Source organism: Petaurus breviceps, unplaced genomic scaffold (genome assembly GCF_028583685.1).
Source record: "Petaurus breviceps papuanus isolate PSGF00001 unplaced genomic scaffold, PetGlider_PUasm1.0 470, whole genome shotgun sequence".
Classification (NCBI taxonomy): Eukaryota; Metazoa; Chordata; class Mammalia; order Diprotodontia; family Petauridae; genus Petaurus; species Petaurus breviceps.
Window position 1 is genome coordinate 2,772,409 of NW_027186350.1, and position 21,654 is coordinate 2,794,062.

The following is a 21,654-nucleotide window of genomic DNA, read 5'->3' on the forward strand; positions in this document are numbered from 1 at the left end:
TCTAAAGGAAGGCAAATTGTTTTCCAAGTCTATTGGGGGGAAGTGTCCACACCTACATACAAACATACGCAAACACACATACATATACATACACACAAATAAGTATATAGAGATAGATACATATAGATATAGATAGAAACACATCTGAAAAAGGAAATATTAGTGGTTTGGACAGGTGCAACATAAACCCCACAGCTCATACTGATCATAGTTTGGAGAGTCAGATTTTTCTATTCAATACTAAAGTGGACATTAAAAAGCAATGGTTCTTATATTTAACTGTGCTCAAACTATAAAGAACACCCTTTACTTCTACAACTTAACTACTGGTGTAACCTTAGGTAAATCATCGAATACGTCTGTAACACAGTTGTTCATTTATAAAGTTAGCAGGTGGAAAGATGGAAAAGAGAAAACTAAGGAGGAGGGGGAGGATGGGCTAGCTGTTTTCAAGTATTTGAAGATGTGGAAGAAGAATTAGGTTTATGCTGGGCCCCAGAGCAGTGATAGGCAGAAACTGCAAAGAGGTGAATTCAGGTTCCATGTCAGGAAATACTTCCTAACAATTAGGGCTAAGCAGAAGGGGAATGTCCTAGAAAAGGGTGAGTACCCCCCTCATTGGGGGGATTCCAAAAATAAAGGTTGGACAACACTTGATCTAGATGTCCTCAGATGTCACCTCCAACTCTAAATAGTATTTAGTGTTTCTATGATTGTCATCTCAGTGGACATCTAATCCAAACCATTCCTGGAAAAAATAATACTTTCTACAATGAATCCACGCAGTGGTCACCCAGCCCTTGTCTGAAGATTGCCAACTAAAGAGAAACCCATCAGTTCTCAAGAAAATTAATTAATTTTTGATAGCTCTAATTATTAGAAATTTTCATTTAAATCAAGCATAAATTTCCCTCTTTTGCCTATTTCTGCCCATTAGGACCAAGCAAAACAAAAGAACACTGCAGAGGTTGGCTTGATATTAAGAGAAATTTCCTAAAAACTGGATTTTCCCCAAAATGGGATGGGCTGCCTGATGAGATACTAAGTTTCTCATTGCTGAAAACCATCTAACCTCTACTTCAAATCATATCCATAGTTGCCTGTAATATTCCTATCCATCCTTTAAAGAATAATTCAAATGCTATGTTTTACATGAATTCTTTAGCCCAACCACTGAACTGAAAATCTTTTCTCCAAGATTATCAACAGTCACTTAATAGTTTACCGATGGTTTTTCCTCCATCCTTTTCCTTCATCTCTTTGAATCTTGTGACAGTTTTCATGGAGGCATTCTGAATTCTTCAATCTACCTCATCCCCTTTATACAATATAGTCACATCTTTTGATTCTACTTCCACATTTTTCTCATCTGTCCCCTTCTCTGTGCATACCCAGACATCATCTTAGTTCTTGCCCACATCACCACTCACCAATCTCCTCCCTCTTCCATCTACCTCCACATAGCTACCATATTGATATTCACCAGTCATGAGTCTGATAATGTCACTCTCCTGCTCAAGAAACATCAATGATTCCCTAGTGCTTCTAAGATGAAACACAAATTTCTCTATTTGGCATTTACATCTCTGACAGTTTATTTACAGGCTTAATTAACATTTATATGCTATACACACTCTACATCCCAGTCAAACTGTCATACTTGCTGTTTCCCATACATGAGATTTTATCTCCTACCTACTTATTAATGTAACACACACATGCATACATTCATACACACACATACACTTTTTAAAATCTATTTTTTGTGTAATTTATGCTATATATGTACACATTGCTTCCCTTCAGCAGAATATAAACTCCTTGAGGGTAAGAACTTTTTTTTTCTTTTGTGTTTGTATCTTTGGTGTCTAGCAGTGCCTAGTATGTATTAGGACTTAATAAAGGATTAATTGTTGATTGATTAATTAATTAATTAAACCTTAATAAAGGTTTAATTGTTGAATATTTTTTAAAGATCTTTGTAGGCTAGATCAATGGACCAAATCTAATAAGCTAAAATTCAGTTGGGAAAGGGATAATGTTTTACACTTGGGATAAAAAAAATCAACTTCACAAGTCCAAGATGGGAAAATCATCTGTAGATAATAATTTATTTGAAAAAGAACTCTGAGTATTAGTTGATAGAAAGTTCTATGTGATAATACAGCCAAAATGGTGATTCTACCTTGTGTCTCCAATGAGGGAGGTGATGGTCCCACTGTCTTCTACTTTGATCAGACCATATAGAAAATACTGCTTGGTTGTGGTGCCATAGTTTAAGAAGGACATTGATTAGCTAGTGAAAATCCAGAGGATTGTGAAGAGTTTCAAGATGATCACATATGAAGGATAGTTAAAGGAACTGGGAATGCTTAGCCTAGAGAAGGAGGGACAAGCATTTGAAGGGCTAGTCAGTGGAAGATGGATTAAATTCATTCTGCTTGACCCCAGAAAGCAGCACTAAGAAGCAAAGTGTAGAAATTATAAAGATGCAAATCTAGGTTTCATATGAAGGAATACATTCTCTTAATAAGAGCTATCAAAAAGCAGAATGGGCTTTTTCAGGTAATGATGGATTTACTCTCAATGGAAGTCTTCAAACCAAGTCTGGGTACTTGAAGATTTATACTGTGGGAGGGATTTTGGATAAGGTATGGATTAGAATAATTGGCCTTTGAAGTTCCTTCAGCAAAGAAGTTAAAAGCCTGGGTGATTAGTTGCTGGCTATATATTAAATGCCTATAGTGTCTACTAATTTGACCAATCTATATTTCTGAAAAGCTTGATACCTAGAAACACACTCTTCTGCCAGAGAGGAAAGACCACCCACCATTAAGACTCTGACAACTGATATATTTCCTTTGTTTCAGGAGGAAGAAGTGGAAGAGTTTTCCTTCTTTGATACTGGATTTTTGAAGGACCTTAGTCATTAAAAAAGCTTACTTAAGCCACAAGGATCTAAGCTAAAAGAGAGGTAGAAGAACCTATTCTTCCTCTTATGGGAAAGAGGTAGCACTCCAGCTAAAGTCAGAAGCCAGAAGAAGAGAGGAGTTCTACAAGCACATGTGCAGTTGAACAATTCCTATCAAAAACACAAGAACAATGGAGAGCCACAATACAAAGAATACACACTGTTCAGTCCAGTAGGGGTGGGTGCAGTGTAAAAACATTACCAGAAGGCATCAGAACGAGCTGTTCCTCTACCCATATGACTTGGCCACACGGGCTTCCATTTTGTATGTTCCTTAGGCATTACTACTCTCCCACTCATTTTTGTGTTGGTTTGTGTGTGTGTGTGCGTGTGCACGTGTGCATGTGTGCGTGCATACGTGTGTGTGACATCACATTTGTGACTTATTGTATCCCATGTTTATGGAAGAAATGTTTTACTGCTCTTATACTATTTCATGAAATAATTTTGTCTTGAACCAGTTATATACTCTGATTCACTGAAGTAAATGCATTAGCATAGGCTCCCAAGTTACGTTGTTGCTTTGTTTTTGTTTTTTAGTGGATACGGACCAACAGAATACCTTGAACTAGGAGCTGATTCCCCGCACTGATCCTCCGGCCCACCCCCACCCCCCACCCCGCTCCATACACACCTGAAAGAATAAGTTGACTTAGATGTTACATTTCTGACTTGGAGATTCTGTGATGCTATAAAAAGGCTTCTACATCATGGCTTTCCCCTTTCTGGAAGTAATCTGACTTTTAGAAGGATAACCACTTATTAGAGGTATCGTAAAGATTATCAGTCATATTTTTGCTGGACTACCCTTACAACTGTGAGGCTTTGTGATTCTGTGAAATGTCATTTTATCGTTTTATTATACCTGTGCTGAAAAACAATGGGCACAAAGCCACAGTTTGTAAATCTGTGCTCCTCCCCCAAAAAGAAAAAGAATGCAAAGAAAATAAATCATTTATTATAACACTTTCATTAAACCAGTCATATAAATTTCTATCCAAACAAAATGATTCTATTAGTCACTATATCTAAAAGCATTCTCTTATTGGTTCCTGGGCATTCTAAAACAGCAGAATATGATGGCTGAAGTTCTCTTAAGAAGCCACAATATGTCTCCTTCTGTCACCAATACATGAAACAGAATAGTCTAAAAATTACATATAGGGACAAATCACAAAATGACAAGAAATCACAAGAGCAAGAAAAACAAATAGGTCAAGGTGATGGCCCAGAATTGTGATGTTATTGGGACATTTGGGGAATTGCATCATCTTATTTCTCAGCACTGAGAATCTTCTTCTCACATATACAAGGCAAGGTTTTATTACAGTGATATGAATCCACAGTGTGCAACTTTATATATACACATAAGTCCTGTAAATTGTCTTCTGGCTTTGGTGATGCTCTGTAAAAAGGAGAGAGAGAGAGAGAAAGAGAGAGAGAGAGAGAGAGAGAGAGAGAGAGAACCTTATGAGTCTGCTGCAAACTTAGGAGAATTGCCAGTCAGTTGTGAAGGAAAGAAAATAATTCTAATGATTGTCAGAATTTGGATATTGTTGAAAGGAGAAAAGCATTTGACTCTATGCCTCTTCTCTGTCCTTTACTTTGGAAATTTAGCATTCAGCCAAATGCCAAAAGAAAAACCCTGTCAGATTTGTTCAGAACCCCCTACCTTGTTCCTGTTTTGATCCTAACTCAAGATTACAAGTCAAGATTTTAGGGTTCATTCTAGATCAAATTGATCTTTGAGGTCACACTCTTGGCCCCAAGACTACAGGAGGATATCAGTTCTAGCACCAAAAAGTCTAGTATGTTCTGGGATGGGTTAAAAACCTTTTTTTTTTCTCTTTCTGTTCTCTCTGGGCTTACTAGATTGTGGATTTGGATTCCTTAGTTTTACACAAAACAAATTGACTCTCCAAAGTTAGGTAGAGGAATTCTGACCCTAACATCTTTTTCTGCATGCATGGTAGTTCAAGGCCTACCTCTGATACACATAGCCTTGGGTGAGTCAACTAAACTTTTTTTACTTTAAATATCTCTCTAACATGGTGAATGGGAGTTGCTTTGGTGGAAGGAGTTTCCACACTAGGAATTCCACCAAATAAATCACATATCTAGACTCTCAAAATTTATGTATCTATTTACTCTGATGAGTTTCTGAGGAGTTACAAATTTATATTGAGCTTTGGAGCAGAGATTATTTACTTCTTTCCTTGGGGAGAGATCTTCCTTTCCTCCCCAGTCCACCTTCTTCCTTATTCAATCATCTTCAAGTATAATGAGTTAAGAGATCAAATTGAAATTGTACCCTCCTTCTTAAGGTCTGCCTTCAAACTCAATCTCTTGGAGTCTTTTTCCTATTTCCTCAAGGCCTATGTGTTATAAAAAGTAAAGATGGTTTTTAGGAATTGAAATCTATTCTAGAGACTTACCTTAAAGAATAAGAAGAACCATCTATCCACTGCCACTCATTGCTGTCTTGTTGATAAGAAATGCCAATCCAAGTATCATTTAATGTAAACATTTTCATGAAATCCTGTGATGAATCAGAATGCACACCTTAAAATAGTTTCTTGGCACAGATAAAGGCACAATGGAACAATAAAAACAACAATGCACATCTATATAATACTTTTAAGGTGTTTTTAAGTTTTCCTTGCAACAACTCTGTGAGATAGGTATTTCAAATCTTATTACTATGTTTTATAGGCTAGGTAACTAAAGTTTAAATAAATTTACTTGGACAAAGGTCACACAATTAGTAAATGTGAGTCAGGACTTAAATTCAGTTTTTATGATTGTATTGGGCTGAGTGAGGTGGTGTAGACTTATGGTTTCTGTTACTGGGGGAACTGATGTTTGTAGTTGACTTGAGATCAGGAGCTCAGAGCTATAGTAGGCTAAATCAATAGGGTGTCCCCACTAAGTTCAGCACCAGTATGGTGAGCCCCCAAGAACAGGGGACAAACCACAACTCTACCTAAGGAGTGGTGAACTGGACCAAGTCAGAAACAAAGCAGGTCAAAGCTTTTAGGGGATCAGAAGTAGATGGGGTTGGCCCCTGTGAACCTGAGTGAACCAGGGAGACAAAGTATATAGAAATAAAAAGATTGTGTTTTATGCATGTTCCTCTTTAAAATGAATTCAAAGTTGTTTCTATTGCATTTCAAGAAGATGGATGAAATTAAGCCTATTATATACAAACAATTTGGAGAGGCATCTGAAAAGATGTCTGATATCATCTGGATTCCTATACATGTGTAAGCCACAATAAGAACTCCATCCTGTCTTCCCCTCCCCAACAAATGCTCCCCTCTTTTCTTACCCACTCTCCTTTTTGCTCATTTCCCTATCTCTTCTCTCTCTGTAAGCCTTTTGCAGTTAAACCTCACTTTTCAAAGTGAAAAAGCATCCTTCTTACTATTAGCAGATCATCTCCTGATGGTAAAAATGTAGAATTCATGGAGATACAAAAATTAGAACAGTTGAACCAAGACACAGCCTTGAGAGTTTGGTGGTAACAATTATCTTTGTACTGTTTCCAGCGTTTTGGACAAAGTTCAGAGTAGTTTCCTAAAGAAAACAAAAGGGCTAAATCAGAGGCTTATAGAATTAATGTATTAATAGTCAAGAGGTCAAGGCCTAGTACTACTAAAGAAACCTCATCCCCAGGAGTCTTCCCAGTGAAATAACATTTTTTCTCTTATATACCTGTAATAGGATGGGACTGTGATTTCAGTCATCAAGCATAAACATCTTTCATCCTAAATTACCTTGGTTCATCTTCTGCAGTTTCAGAATGTCAAAGAGTTTTCAATCTGGATTTTAAGATTCCCTAAAATATCTATAAGGGACATATCAAAAGTTTTTAAAATCAGATAAAATGCAAATTTCACTTGTTCTCCCAAAAGCAACATCTAAAGGATAAAAATTCTCAAACTCCAAGATGGCTGTCAGTTTGTTTTACCTTTCTCAAAAAAAAAAGGGATTTATCGCTATAATGAACAGTTATTAAAACATCAGAAATTAAGACTTTGACAAGATTACCTTTATAATTACATGTACATTTGAATAATAAGTATTTGGACAAACATTTAATTTAAATAACACCTAGCCTCAGACTCAAGAAAAAATGAGTTGAAGTCCTGCCTCTGAGTCCTACTGATTTTGAACAAGCCTCTCAATTTCCTGGTGTCTAAGGCAAGTCTCTAAGGCAGAACTAAGGCAGAACTTGAAGAACAAATACAGGTATGAATTGGTAGAGAGAGTTTTCTCTTGTAACCTCACACCTAACAAAGATTTAGAGTCCACTTTCCCTTCCTCCCCCCATTAAGACTGGTAGTTGATTTTATATAATTCAACAAAAATAGGTGAAGTGACTACTGTGTGTAATGTGCTACCCTACTGGAGGAGAAATAGAAAACACGTGTTGTCCACCCTCATAGAGTTTATGATCTAACATAGGGAGGCAGTACATTACTCAATAATACATGCTAAGTATATATCAGACCAATATCTCACACCATATCCCAAGCTAAGTGCCAAACCGATGTATGTCCTAGATGTAAAAGGTTACATCACAAACAACTTAGAGGAACAAGAAGGAAATTGTCTTTCAAATCTAAAGATAGGATGATGACTTCATGACCAAATAAAGGAGAGGATCACAGAACATAAAATGGACTATTTTATACAAAATACAGTATGAAAGTTAAAAGTTACATATGCAGTGCAAAAGCTAAAAGCACAATATCCCCCTTCCAGATTAGGATCTCATTGATTCAGTCAAAGGGCTGCACTTGAGGACCTCGAGGGCCACATGTGGCCTTAAGTTCACAGGTTCTCCACCCCTGCATCTAGGCAGAGAAAGTTGAAGCAGAGATTTCTCCCCCATTTCCTTATAGTTTCATAATTATAATTTTCTTATAATTTTAGCTACATTGGGTTTATTTGTGCAAAAACTTTATTTAAAACATTTTTAAAAGTGAATATCAGAGATGTAAACAAATTTCTTTATGAAGTCTAAGAGAGGAAAGGATATCACTAGCTGGAAGTATCAAAGAAAACTTCACTTAAGAGATCCCATTTGCCTTTGATTTCAAAGGATAGTTAACAATTCAATAAGCAATAGACAGAGAATTAGTGAGGGAATTCTAAAGCTCTGAGGAGAGAGCAAATTCCAGTCCCCAAGTTACCCTCTTGTATTTTCTTCATTGTTCCAGTGAAGTTTTCTATTTTGCTGTGTAAAGACTCCAGTTCTTTGGTGAGGTCATCTATCTGTATAGCTGATTGATGGATATTTTGAAAATCTAAATACCAACAAAAAACCCATACATGTAATTGATTGTTTACAGTACAAGTTCTCAATTTACAATACAGAGGTACATGGTGAGATGTTATGGTAGGCCATAGCACATCACTAACAAAGAATTACATGAAAAGGGACCACAAAAGATATCATGAGAAAGATATGGGATAGGAAATTTAAAGTTCTTGATTCATTACATGGAATTGCCTATCAGCATAATGAGTACTCTAGTTAAGTAATCTGGTAAATATATTACTTTATTATATTATATCGCATTTATTATTTATTATATATAATACATAACATACTATAATGTTAGAAAATACATTAATTATAATTATATAGAATATATTTGCTATATATTATTATATTTATTCTATATTTTCTCTTTTTCTTTTTCCTTCTCTTCCTCCTTCTCTCTCTTTTTCACTGTCATTATCATCATCATGTGCCGAAGGGTAAATTCTATAATATCCCTTGTTTAACAATTTCAGTATTAAAAAGAAACTCAGTCTGGCCTTTTAAAAAAAGTTAATTATAATACCAGTGATTTCTATCTTGTGTATTTTTCATTGATTCTGCCTTGCTATCCTCCATAAACAAATGGTCACTGTTGCTTAAAAATAAAAATAAACTTTTCAATAATTGAATGATATGAGATTCCTGTGCCTAGTTACAGACAATTGCTGCTCTTTATTTTGCTCTGAAACACTTACATTGGTAACCTAAGAATCCAGATGTTATTATCAGCAGTAGGCTAAAGATTCCCAGAATCACTGCAATGACTTCCCATGGAGAATAGATAGCAGGAACATCTAACAGAGATAAGTGAAGAGATTTTAGAGATGGTGTGAATTCCTGCCTTGTGAATGAATAAACAATTCTTTTTTTGAAGTTAAATGTAGTCTATCTCAAATGACTTACTGAGCCAATGGAGGAAAAAACAGGGGCTTGTGGGTTTGTTGTTGTTGTTTGGTTTTCTTTGGTGGGGGTGGGGCAGAGACAGGGGCTTCATTTACTATATATTCTGACATTAAGATATCCTTCAAACTCACATATGACTTAATAACAGTATAAAATTTTGTGGATCAAAGAAACTTTAGAGATCCCCAAAGATATGGCAGCATAATAAAGGGAAAGTACATTAATTTGATATCAGAGAACTTGCATTCAAATCCTTCTCAGGATACTTATTGTCTTCATAACCCTGGCCACGCCACTTAACTTCCAGGGATTTCAGTTCCCTCATCTGAAAAAATGAGGGTCAGACAGAGTAGCACATTCCTATCATCTCTTCTACCAGGGAGTCTGAGTCTGGTGGAGTTTTTGAGCTCAGGAGTTCTGAGCTGCAGTCAGCTCAGTCAATCTGTCGTCCTTACAAAGTCCAGGGCCAATGTGGTGAGCTCCCTGGAACTACCTAAGGAGGAATGAACTGACCCAGTGTGGAAATGGAACAAGTCAGCATTCCAATGTCAATAAACAGTGTGGGTTCAGGCCCACGAATAGCCATTGTACTTCCAGTTTGGAGAGCTAGAGAAATTCGGTCTAAAAAAAAAAATAGGGAGTAGGATTAGATGGTCTTTTTTAGCCTAAATCTATGATCTTAAGAACTACAGAATTTCAGAGTTGGAAAGGTCTTCAGAACTTTCTAGTGTAAGCCACTCCCCCCCCCAAAATAACCTACTGCCACAATGTCCTCCCAAGGTGGTACCCTAGACTGAATATAGTACCCCAAATATTGTCTGAATGGGGCAGGGCACAATGGAAACCCTTTCATTTCGCAGATGAAACTAAAGTTTAAAGAGAGTACTCAAGGTTTACGAAGCTTAGCAAAGTTCAAGCTGGAACCCAGGTTTTCTCAAGCCTGGTACAATTCTTTTTCCAATATAGTTTGTACCTATTTACCACCAGAAAAGTTATGTACAGCAAGGTTAAAATGATTATTCACTTAATGATTGACATTTCCCAATTGAGTAATGACATATGTGTGTATACATACATATATATACACATGTATACACATGTTTGTTGATACAACTTAAGAGAGAGAGTAAAAATGTTAATATATCAATATTTATCTTGAGGACTTCTTGTGACTCTAAGTATTTTACCTTGGTTAAAAATTTTTTAGCCACCAATTAATACATTCATGAACCAATTAAGTGTTAACAAAAACTCTATTATGTCCAATAGTTCTATAGATACTTTTTCACAATATGCACAAATAGAAAAGTTTATCTTCTTTACCATACTTGTAAATATTAATTCCTAATAATATAAGAAATCATGGTATAAGCAACCATGCAGAGAAATTTGGTCATAACATTTGATGACTTAATGAAATAAATACTCTCAAACATTTGTTAACACACTCATCTCATCAATATAACCTGCAGGCCTAAATTTCTTCCCTTGAAATGAGGGTCAAGTTTGATCAAAATGTGCTTCATTTTTGTCAATATGGATAGAGTTCAATACAGCTCAACAAAGATTTTTTCAGAATGCCTACTTTCTGTAAAGCACTAGGCTATTGTCATGCATGCTATTTCCAGAAGATCATAGCATTTTAGATATGGAAAGAATCTAAACAGATCATCTGGTATGGTCTATTTTGCACGTGTGAAATAAGTAAATAAGTAAAAGAGGTGAAATAACTTGATCAGGTCACACCAATAACTAGTGACTGATTTGTACTAGAACTCAAATCTGTAGAATCTCAACTCTGCATTATACTATGCTACTAGAGAAGTACATATTTTAACCTTTTTTGTGAGCTGACATGGATTTTTTACTTTGGTCTCATGTGTGTATTTCTTCTTTACTTTTTAATCATGATGCCTCCATCTTTTGGCCCCATCTAAATTTTCATTTTGTAATATTAAAAATCAGATCCACCAAACAGTTTAGACACATAAAAGAAAGAATATGGATCAAGAACTGTAAGCAAATGATACCTTTGATGATTTCATTGGGGATTGGTCGCCATTCTTCCTCTGGTGCAGTAGAAAGAGGAAGAGAAGGAGATACCAGAGTCTTTACTTCCTGCTCTGTAGTTTCTGATGGTTAAGAGAGAACCTATAATTAGTCACATAAACACTGGAGAATGAGTGGGATTTGAATTGGGGTTGAAAGACAATGGAATAATTAGGGCTGAGAATTAAGATCAGAACAGAATGAGGATGAGTCAGAGAGAAGGCAAAGTGAAGGAAATAGCCTTTGACATCAGCCCTATCTTGCTCCACCAGGATGTAGGCTGGCATGCACTTTACCTCCATAGAAATCCTAGGACCAGAATGTGAGGTCCTGGAAGGAGCCTGTTCCAAATGCCAGGAGAAAAATGTTCTGCATGCTTCCAAACTCCATCCATCTCATAATACAGAGTGGAGGAAATGACATTAGTGGGGTGGTTACTAGTAAGAGATGATACTGATATGGCATTTTAAGGTTTGTAAGTACTTCCTTCATAACAATTCTGTGAGTAATGAAAGTTATTCCCATTTTACAAATGAAAAAATTAAAGATTAGAGGAGTTAATTAACTGTGGCAGTGTCACAAGACTAATTCCAGGGCTAAGACTGGCCCTCAGGTCTTCCTGATACAACATCTGTTGGCCTTGCTAACATAGCATGCTTCTACCACCCCACATAATTAACTACTTCTTTTTTGTTTTTTGCTTTTCGGAAGGAGGAAGGCAGGGCAATTGGAGTTAAGTGACTTGCCCAAGGTCACATGGCTAGTAAGTGTTAAGTGTCTGAGGCTGGATTTGAACTCAGGTCCTCCTGACTCCAGGGCTGGTGCTCTACTCACTGAACCACCTAGCTGTCTCAACTACTTTTCCTATAGAAGATGTTAGTCCAAAGGAGAAGCAGGAATCCATTTCTCTATAAGTGAAACTTTAGAAAGAATAATAAATAACATTTATTTTGATGTTTCAAATATGTCATCTCATTTGATCTTCATGACAGTCACATAAGAGAAGCACTATAGGTATTATTTCCCCCATTTTACATATGAGGAGACAGAAAAGTTAAAGGAATTGCAGGCCTTTCTGACTCCAAGTCAAGCACTCCTTCTGTAGACCACATCACCTAAGTCAGGAAGACAATTAACCCAGCTTTTACCCAGCTTAACTATATGGTCATCCCCTAAATCACCATCAGTAAATTCCCTCCTAGGAATCCAAATTAGGAATTTATTGGATATCACTTTAATCTTACCAGAACCCAAACGCACTTCTCCCTTATAAATATGCTTTCCTTAATATCAAAATCCCTTCTTCAGACACTAAAGAAAACAAGTTCTAGTTATGTAACTTATCAGACAGATTTTTGGATAAACAAATGTTAAATTCTACAAAGATGGGGCGGAGTCAAGATGGTAGAGTAGAAACAGGACCTCCGCTGGGCTCTGGCTCCCACCACCTCCAATTCATGTAAAAGGGGACTCTAAACAAACTTTGGAGCTACAGAACCCACAAAATGACACAGAGAAGCTAACCTTCCACTGAGGACAACCCAGCAAGCAGGCAGGAATCAGCCAGCACAGTGATCTGGAAGCCGAGCCCAGCCCCATACGAGGTTTTAGCCCCAGGGCGAGGCTGACCAACCACCAGCTGGAGGGACTCCAGATCACCAGCAGCTGTGGCGATCCAGAATTATCAACACATAGATGCTAAGGACAAAATGACAAGTCAGTGCAGTGTGAACTTTGGGACCCAGTAGTTGGGAGTGCATCGGCTTTTGCCAATTGGGCAAAAAGCCACTGAGGGCTGCAGCACAGGGGCTGCCACCTGGCAGCTTCAGCTCCTGGCCTGCAGAGTGTATGGGGACCAAGCGACCAGTCTGAGGAGTAATCGCTCTTGCTTTAACCTGCTTGGACCTGGATTATGTTCTAGGGTGGAGGTCCTGGGGTATGCGATCAGCTTGACAGAGTGTGTGGAGGCTTCAGAGAGGACACCCAACTAATACCTCTGGCAGCTGAGAAAACCTCAGTGTTTGGAATGAAGCTCCCCTGTCTGGTGGCAGAGTCCTCCTGTAGCAAAAAGCCCAAAAGTCAAGTAATTGAGTGGCAAAATGACCAGGCAAAGAAAGCAAACCAAGCAAAGCAATCCAACATTAGACTCCTATTTTGGGGACAAAAAGGATCAAAGCATGGAACAGGAGGAAGACAGTGAAGTCAGAACTCCTGCACCAAAAGATTCCAAGAAAAATATGAGCTGGTTACAGGCCACAGAGGACCTTAAGAAGCAGATAAGAGAAATGGAGGAAAAATTAGGAAGAGAAATGAGAATGATACGAGAAAATTATGAAATGAGAGTCAACAGCCTGACTGAGGAAAATAACACCTTAAAAAACAGACTCAAATGGCAAAAGAGGCTCAAAAAGGCAATGAGGAGAAGAATGCCTTAAAAAGCCAAATTCACCAGATGGAAAAAGAATCTCAAAAGGTCACCGAGGAGAATCATTCCTCCAGAATTATATTGGAGCAAATGGAAGCTAATGACTTTATGAGAAATCAAGATGCTGTTAAACAGATCCAAACAAATGAAAGAATAGAAAGCAATGTGAAATATCTCATGGGAAAAACCACTGACCTGGAAAATAGATCCAGGAGAGATAATTTAAAAATTATTGGACTACCTGAAAGCCATGATCAAAGAAAGAACCTAGAAATAATCCTCCAAGAAATTCTCAAGGAAAACTGCCCTGATGTTTTAGAACCAGAGGGCAAAACAGAGGTTGAAAGAATCCACCGATCACCTCCTGAAAAAGATCCCAAAAAGAAAACTCCTAGGAATATTATAGCCAGGTTCTGAAATTCCCAGATCAAGGAGAGAATTTTACAAGCAGCCAGGAAGAAACAATTTGAATATTGTGGAAACACAGTCAGGATAACTCAGGATCTGGTAGCTACTATACTGAGGGATCAAAGGGCTTGGAATATGATATTTCGGAGGTCAAAGGAGCTGGGATTAAAACCAAAAATCATCTACCCAGCAAAACTGAGTATCATGTTTCAGGGGAAAATAGGTCATTCAGTGGAATAGAGGACTTTCAAGCATTCTTGATGAAAAAAACAGAGTTGAATAGAAAATTTGACATTCAGATACAAGAAGCAAGAGAAGCATGAGAAGGTAAACAGGGAAAGGAAATCATAAGCAACTTATCAAAGTTGAACTATTAACATTCCTACATGGAAAAATGATCATTGTAACTGATTAAATTTTTCTCAGTATGAAAATAGTTGAAGGGAATAGAAATATATATGTATATATATATATACATATATATATATATGTCTATTTCGGAGGGTATATGGGCTTATGAATACATATATGAATGTGTGTATATATGTTTACAGGTATACATAGATAGAGGGCACAGGACCAATTGAATAGGAAGGGATGATCCTTAAAAGGTGAAATTAAGAGGTGAGAGAGGAATATAATGAGAGGAGATGGGGAGAGACAGAATGGGGTAAACTATCTCATACAGAAGAGGCAAGGGAAAATGGTTACAATGGAGGGGAAGAATAGGAAGGCGAAAGGGAATGAGTCAACCTTATTCTCATTGAATTTGGCTCGGGGAGGGAATGATATACACACTAAATAGGGTATCTCACCCTACAAGAGAGTAGGGGAGAAGGGGATGAGAGGGGGAATGATGGAAGAGAGGGCAGGCTGGGGGGGAGGGAAGCTGGAAGCACCCACTTTTGAAAAGGAAGAGGATCAAAGTAGAGAATAGAACAAGTGGGAGGTGGGATAGGAGGGAGGGAAATATAGTCAGTCTTTTACAATATATCTACTATGGTAATGTTTTGCAATAGCTACACATGTATAACCTATACTGAATTGCTTATCTTCCCAGTAAGGGTGGGTGTCAAGGGAGGAAGGGAATGAATTTGGAATTCAAAGTTTAAAAATCAAATGCTTAATATATAGTATATATATATATATATATATATATATATATATATATATATATATACTATTATTAATACTATTTTACATATAATTGGGAAATAAGTTATACAGGCACTGGGGCATAGAGATCCACCATGCCCTACTGGAAAAGTTGAAGGGGGTATGGGAGAAGATATGGGAGAGAGCAGATTGGAGGAGGGGATATCCTGGGGGACTGCTATTTTGGGGTGGTGGGTAGGGGAAAAACAGGGAGAAAATTTGTAACTCAAAATCTGGCAGAAATGAATGATGTAAATAAGAAGTTAATAAAGCATTTGAAAAATGAAAAAAATTTACAAAGACATCCTAGAAAAGTATGGCGGAAGTACCTTGTCCAGTAATTGGAGGCTCATATTCTGATTTATCCTGGATGCTGGAAGGGTTCATAAGTGATGATTCCTCCATCCTGATCCTGTTTGTGAATCAAAAAAAAAATAAAAATGAGAAAGAAGCTTTGTCTAGCTGTCCAGGATTATATACAGATGAGGTCAGGTAAGGGATGGTCATTTATGATAGCTATATGATAGGTGTGAAAACCACAAAGGAAATGCGCACAATTTTGTTCTTTCCAATTACAGTGGGGCTTGCAACAAGAGAAATGATGCCTATGACTTAGCATGAGCTCTCTTGAACAAATGAGAAAGAGTAACCCCAAAGTCTCAGTGGTATAGAAGGGATAGAAGCAGAGAAAAAAATGAGGTGGAATGATAGAAAAGACTCATTGAATTGGAATATCCTATTGGAATATCCAATTTTTTAAACTTCTTTGTAAGAAATCCCTCATTGTTCAGTCAATCAGACATGTTCAACTCTTCAGGACCCCATGGACTAATTGTCCATGGAGTTTTTTGACAAAGATATTGGAGCAGTTTGCCATTTCCTTCTCCAGGGAATCCTTTTGTCAAACAATCAAAGGTTAAGTGACTTGCCCAGGGTTACACAGCTAGGAAAATCTGACTCTGGATTTGAACTCAGGTCTTTCTGACTCCAAGTCTACTGCTCTATTCTCTGAGCCACCAGCTGCTTCCAAGAAGTCCCTACACATGCACTAATAAGCAATCCCATCCCTGGTAAGGAAGATTTAACAAGTCAAAGAATGTGTGAGCAGGATGCCTAATCCCTTTTGTGAGAGGCAGACTTTCCAGGGATTGAATCCATTCCAAATAATGAACTTGGGTACATTAGAAAAAAAAGGGGGCATGGTATCCCTAGTGTCGAGTTCAGCTGAACAGTTTCTCAATATTTAGAATGGGAATACCAAAGAAGTAGAAATCTTGAAATGAAATTCTACCTTGGAATTAGCAGCATCCCAGATCAAATGTGTTTTGTGATTTACTGAACTCTGTGTTATTATAGAGGCAGGAGCACTGGAATATTTGTGTGTGTGTATGTGTGTGTGTGTGTGTGTGTGTGTGTGTGTGTAGAATTGGAAAAATAGGATCTTCTGCTAATCGTTTCTGACTCAAACTTTCGGTATTTACCACTATGCTGACCCTACAGATAGATACGACTCTTCCTCATTGGGGTTCTAACCTCAGAATATACTGTATTTGTTTTGAGCTGGTGAGTTTCAGATCACACAGAAAGCCTCAGACTCAGAGGTCACTGCCTTCCCTGTTGAGTTCAACAGGAAGGTCCTTTCTTTTGCAACAGTCAGTGCAACCTTCACAAGACTCTCCTCACCAAAGCTAAGCAGCAAAGCCATAGCAATTGAAGTATCAGGAGAATCTGCTCTCAACTATAGTGCTGTGTATAAAGTACTGGGTTTGGCAGCAGTGAGACCCGGATTCAAATCCTGCCTCTGATGTTTAGTAGCCATATGACCATGGGCAAGTTTATTCATGTCTCTGAACCTTAATGTTCCCAACTGTAATATCAGTTATAAGAATACTGGCAAAGCCTCCACATCGAGGATGTTGGAAAGCTATAGTGAGAGAGATGCCAAAACATGAAAATATTATATAAAATGGTGTAATGGAAATGTAAATTTTAAAGATCTTCCCTGCCCCTAGGCTAAAGTGCACCTGGAGCCTGGGGTGGGAGGCTTGTTTCTCAGTTGATACTTTTTGATTGGCCAGTGGGTCCAAAAGGTTGTTACATTCTCTGAGCCAGGAGAAGGCTATATAAGCCCTGATGTGTAGCTTTGTTTTGGGGGCTCACTTTGAGAAGTGTTCTGTGATTTGATCTGTATTCTGGGAAGCCGTTGTCCAGGGCCCCCCCGGCTTTGAAAAACCCAGATGTTGATTGGGTATGGATGTAATGGCTGGACAGTTTGGAAAGCTGTCTACTTGATCTGTTTCTGTCTTGATAATTCTGCCTGTATACTTTGAAGTTTGGGGTGCTGACCTTTTCCCCCTGAACGAGGTAAACGATATATGTTTGACTGATTAAAGTAAACTTGTTAACCCATTTTGAGTTGCTTTCCTTTATCAAAGCAGATCCAAGAACCTGTATGGGCAGCAAACCCTGAGGACGTGCTTGGGGTGCTTGCTGCTACAAATGGCAACCCTCATTATTTCTATTTTTTCAGACCCTAGAGATGTCAGGAAGGGAAAGTAGAGAAAATATTTTATGCAACTTTTAATGAGTACATAATGTGGATTAGAGGGGTGTTCAGTGAGTGCTAAATCCTTGAGGCATGCTTGGATTTGTGCTTCCTAATGGGTCATACAGAGTATAAACCCATTCTCTTCCTGGTTCCAATCCAAGATGCTGGAGATTTAGTGAGTCTAACTCCTTCAATGAGTCACTAAGGGGCTGGTACTATGCGATAATGATGACTCTTCTGATTGCTTCAGAGTAGGAGGGATGGGGAGAAGACATAGAGAGATACATTTCAGCTTAATATAAGGGAAAACATTTGTAATATCAGAACTACCCAACCATAGAATGGCTACCTTACAAGATGCCAAGTTTTTCATCACTAAATATATCTAGGCTGTAAAGGGAATTCTTCTTTGGGGGGGTTATTAATATTTTATTTTTCCCAATTACATGTAAAAACAATTTTAATATTCTTTTTTCAAATTTTGAGTTTGAAATTCGCTTCCTCTTTCCTCTTCCCCCCTCATTGAGAAGGCAAGCAATTTCATGAAAAATACATTTCCATGTAAGTGATGCTGTAAAAGTAAACACAAACAAAAATGACCAAGAAAAATAAAGTTTAAAAAAAACTTCAATCTGCATTCAGCCTTCTCCAATTCTTTCTCTGGAGATGGACAGCACCCTGTAAAGGGAATTCTTGAATTAGTTAAGATATTGAACTGGATGGCCTTTAAAGTCCCTTTCCAAGGGAGTGGCTTTGGAAAGTTTTACCTGACTTCATATGTATAACAGGGATCTTCTTTCATGCTTTCTCAATTGGTGTGGGAGGGGAGAAAAAAGGAACAAATTTAGAACTAAAATATAAAAAATTAATGTTTTTAAAAGGAAAAAGATTTAAAAAATGAAAAAAAGCAATAGAGTCCCTTCCCAATATAATATTCTATTATTTTAAATATACCTATCTAAGAAGCATAGAAGCTCAGGACCCTCCCCCAAAACTCTGATTTCCTAAGAGCATTTTGAGGCAAATTCCTGTGATATTGAATTACTGAGTCCTCTTGGGTCAGACAAACAAATTTCTGTTCTCACCTATCTGAGGGTATTTCCTGTGCCAAGAGGAGAGAGTTACATAATACCAACAAATTCAATTATTCATTAAACATTCACTAAAATATCACAGGATGAATCTATTTAATCCTCTGACTCCTGGCAGAAAGTATCAGTACAGAAGTAATCTCCCTATTGCTCTAATAGAATTCCATAGCTGTCAATTCCCCACACGCCCTTGTGTCATTTGTTTAAACTTCTATTCCCTTGGATGGAAGGGGAAAGGAAAAAGCAATCATTTGCACCATGGATATAATTCAAATTAATTTAAAATATTTTCTGACTTGGAAACATTCATTTTTTTTCATTCACTGAAATTCTTACTAAATCAATGTGAAAAGGAGTATTATTTCCTTCTATATCCTACAGAAGGAGCTAGGTGGCACCATAGTGCCCAGAGTGCTGGGCTTAGAATCAGGAAGACCTGAGTTCAGATCCAGCCTCAAATACTATCTGTGAGATACTGGGCAAATCATTTAAACTCTACTTGCTTCGGTTTCCTCAACTGTAAAATGGTGCTAGTAACAATACCTACCTTAATAAGTTGTGAGGATCAAATGAGATAATATTTGTCACCCTTAGTGTAGTGTTTGGTATATTTGTTGCTGTTGTTTCTTCACTCCATTATGTCTGACTCTTTGTGTTCCCATGGACCATAGGATGCCAGGCAAATTTTCTATCCTCAACTATCTCCCAAAGTCTGTCCAAGCTCATGTTCATTGCTTCCACAACACTATCTATCTCATTCTCTGTTGTTCCCTTATCTTTTTGCCTTCAATCTTTCCCAACACCAAGGTCTTTTCCAAGGAAACCTGTATTTAAGCTTCATCTTCAATACTTGACTTTCCAATGAATAGTCTGAATTGATTTCTTTGAGTATTGACTATTTTCATGTCCTTACTGTCTGAGGGACTCTTCAAAAGTCTTCTCCAGCACCATAATTCAAGAGCATAGATTCTGTGGTGCTCAACTTTCCCTCTCTCTCACAGCTGTACATTTTCACTGGAAAAACCATACTTTCAAGGGTGGGGAAATTATGGCCTTGAAGTCATATGTGGCCCTCCAGATTCTCAAGTGCAGTCCTTTGACAAATCTGAATTGATTTGAACAAATCCCCTTAATAAAAGAATTTATTCTGTAAAACTTGGACTCAGTCAAAAGGTCATACCCAAGGATCTAGAAGGTCACATGTGGCCTCAAGGATGCAGGTTCCCCAGTCCTGCCCTTTGACCCTATGGACCTTTGTGGGAAAAGTGCTGTCTCTGCTTTTTTGTATACTGTCCAGCTTTGCCATAACTTCCTTCCAAAGAGCAAGTGTCTATAGATAATAAGGTCAGAAGCTTCACGAGCCTAAAAGTTTAGACAATAAATTACAATGTCAGCAAATGCAAAGATCATAGAAGGAAGATAGGATGAGCCAGGAATCGATTGAATCTGATACATTATAAGGTAAGGTCCCTATATTGAATGTAATAGGACTTTTACACGTGCTCAGGTCATTTAAGATGAAAGTGTCCGTGTCAGAGGTGCAAAGGACCTTCTTCAGGGAGAAGATATCCTGTGTTTCCCTACGACATGGGAGGGAACAACTTCTTTCCATTGTCCATGTAGCCAGAAATGCATTCATCTTTAAATCTATCTGGCAGAGGCACAATTATTCTCTCTTTCCAGTGGCATCCAGGACTAAAAGTTTCCTAGGACCACAGGATTGATACCATACACTGAGCTGGTTAGGTAGGGAAGAGATATATTCTTTTCCCCTTAGATCCAGTGGCTCAAAGAAAGTCTTTCTCTGAGGTTGAGCTTCCAGATCTCAGCTCTCCATTCTCTTCACCTAGAACTGAGAAGGACAAATGAAACAGAGCAAAATCTCAATTCCTTTGGGCAAGACTAGGGTCTTCCAAAGTTACTAAGCCAAACTTAAGCTTTATTTGATAATTCTTTGGAGTTGAGACATAAAGTGACAGTGTCAATTTTTTCATTCAAATATAAATTTGACCAATATGACACTATTTTGGGGAGGCCACGCTTCCCCAAGACTGATCTTGTTCCATATGAGCTCAGAGCTGAGGTCCTTTAGTGGGAGAGGGCACTCTAGATCCCACCCCTGACCCAGGTCAACAGGTCCATTGTTACCAATATATTCAAGATAACATACAAAAACAAGAGATGCCATATCCTGTTCTAAGAACCATTGACAGCTCAGTTTATAGTTATATGTATGTGTGTGTGTATATATATATATATAGTTAACCAGGATATAAAGTATATTGAAGGCCAGTATTGCAAAATAAGGCTAGAAAAATATTTTGTTTCCATGTTGTAGAGAGTCTTAAATATCAGGATAATATATACAATCAAATAAGGATTTGTTAGTACCAACTATATGTAAAACACTATGCTAGATTATGGAGATATATAGGAAAAAATAACCCCTGACTGCCCTCATGGAGCTTACATTTTACTGGTGTCACCCAACATTTACATAAATAAACAATATAATTCAAGGAAGATGAGAGCATTAAAAATTAGGTGAATAAGAAAGGGTTTAATGAAGGAGTTGATGCTTGACATGAGCTTTGAAGGAATGTAAAGGTTCTAAGATGTGTATGTGAGTGGGGAACACATTCCAGGCATGGGGGACAGCCTGCACAAAGACTCCAAGAATAGAGAAAGTATTCTGAATTCTGGAAATGACAAGTAGGCCAGCTTAATTTGGAATGTAGAGGTGACAAAGGGAAGTAATAAAATAAATCTATA

The 21,654-nt window shown here is 37.6% G+C and overlaps 1 protein-coding gene across 1 annotated transcript; it reads right to left on the bottom strand.

Annotated features, from left to right (window-relative positions):
* Positions 1-3,918: 3,918 nt before the first annotated feature.
* LOC138171906 (natural killer cells antigen CD94-like) lies at positions 3,919-15,648 on the bottom strand. The gene is given in 9 exon segments (XM_069101457.1): positions 3,919-4,376; positions 5,407-5,510; positions 6,396-6,547; positions 6,748-6,786; positions 6,789-6,818; positions 8,170-8,283; positions 8,999-9,097; positions 11,237-11,338; positions 15,573-15,648. Coding segments are annotated over 9 exon segments (849 nt in total). The 3' UTR covers positions 3,919-4,243.
* Positions 15,649-21,654: the final 6,006 nt, after the last annotated feature.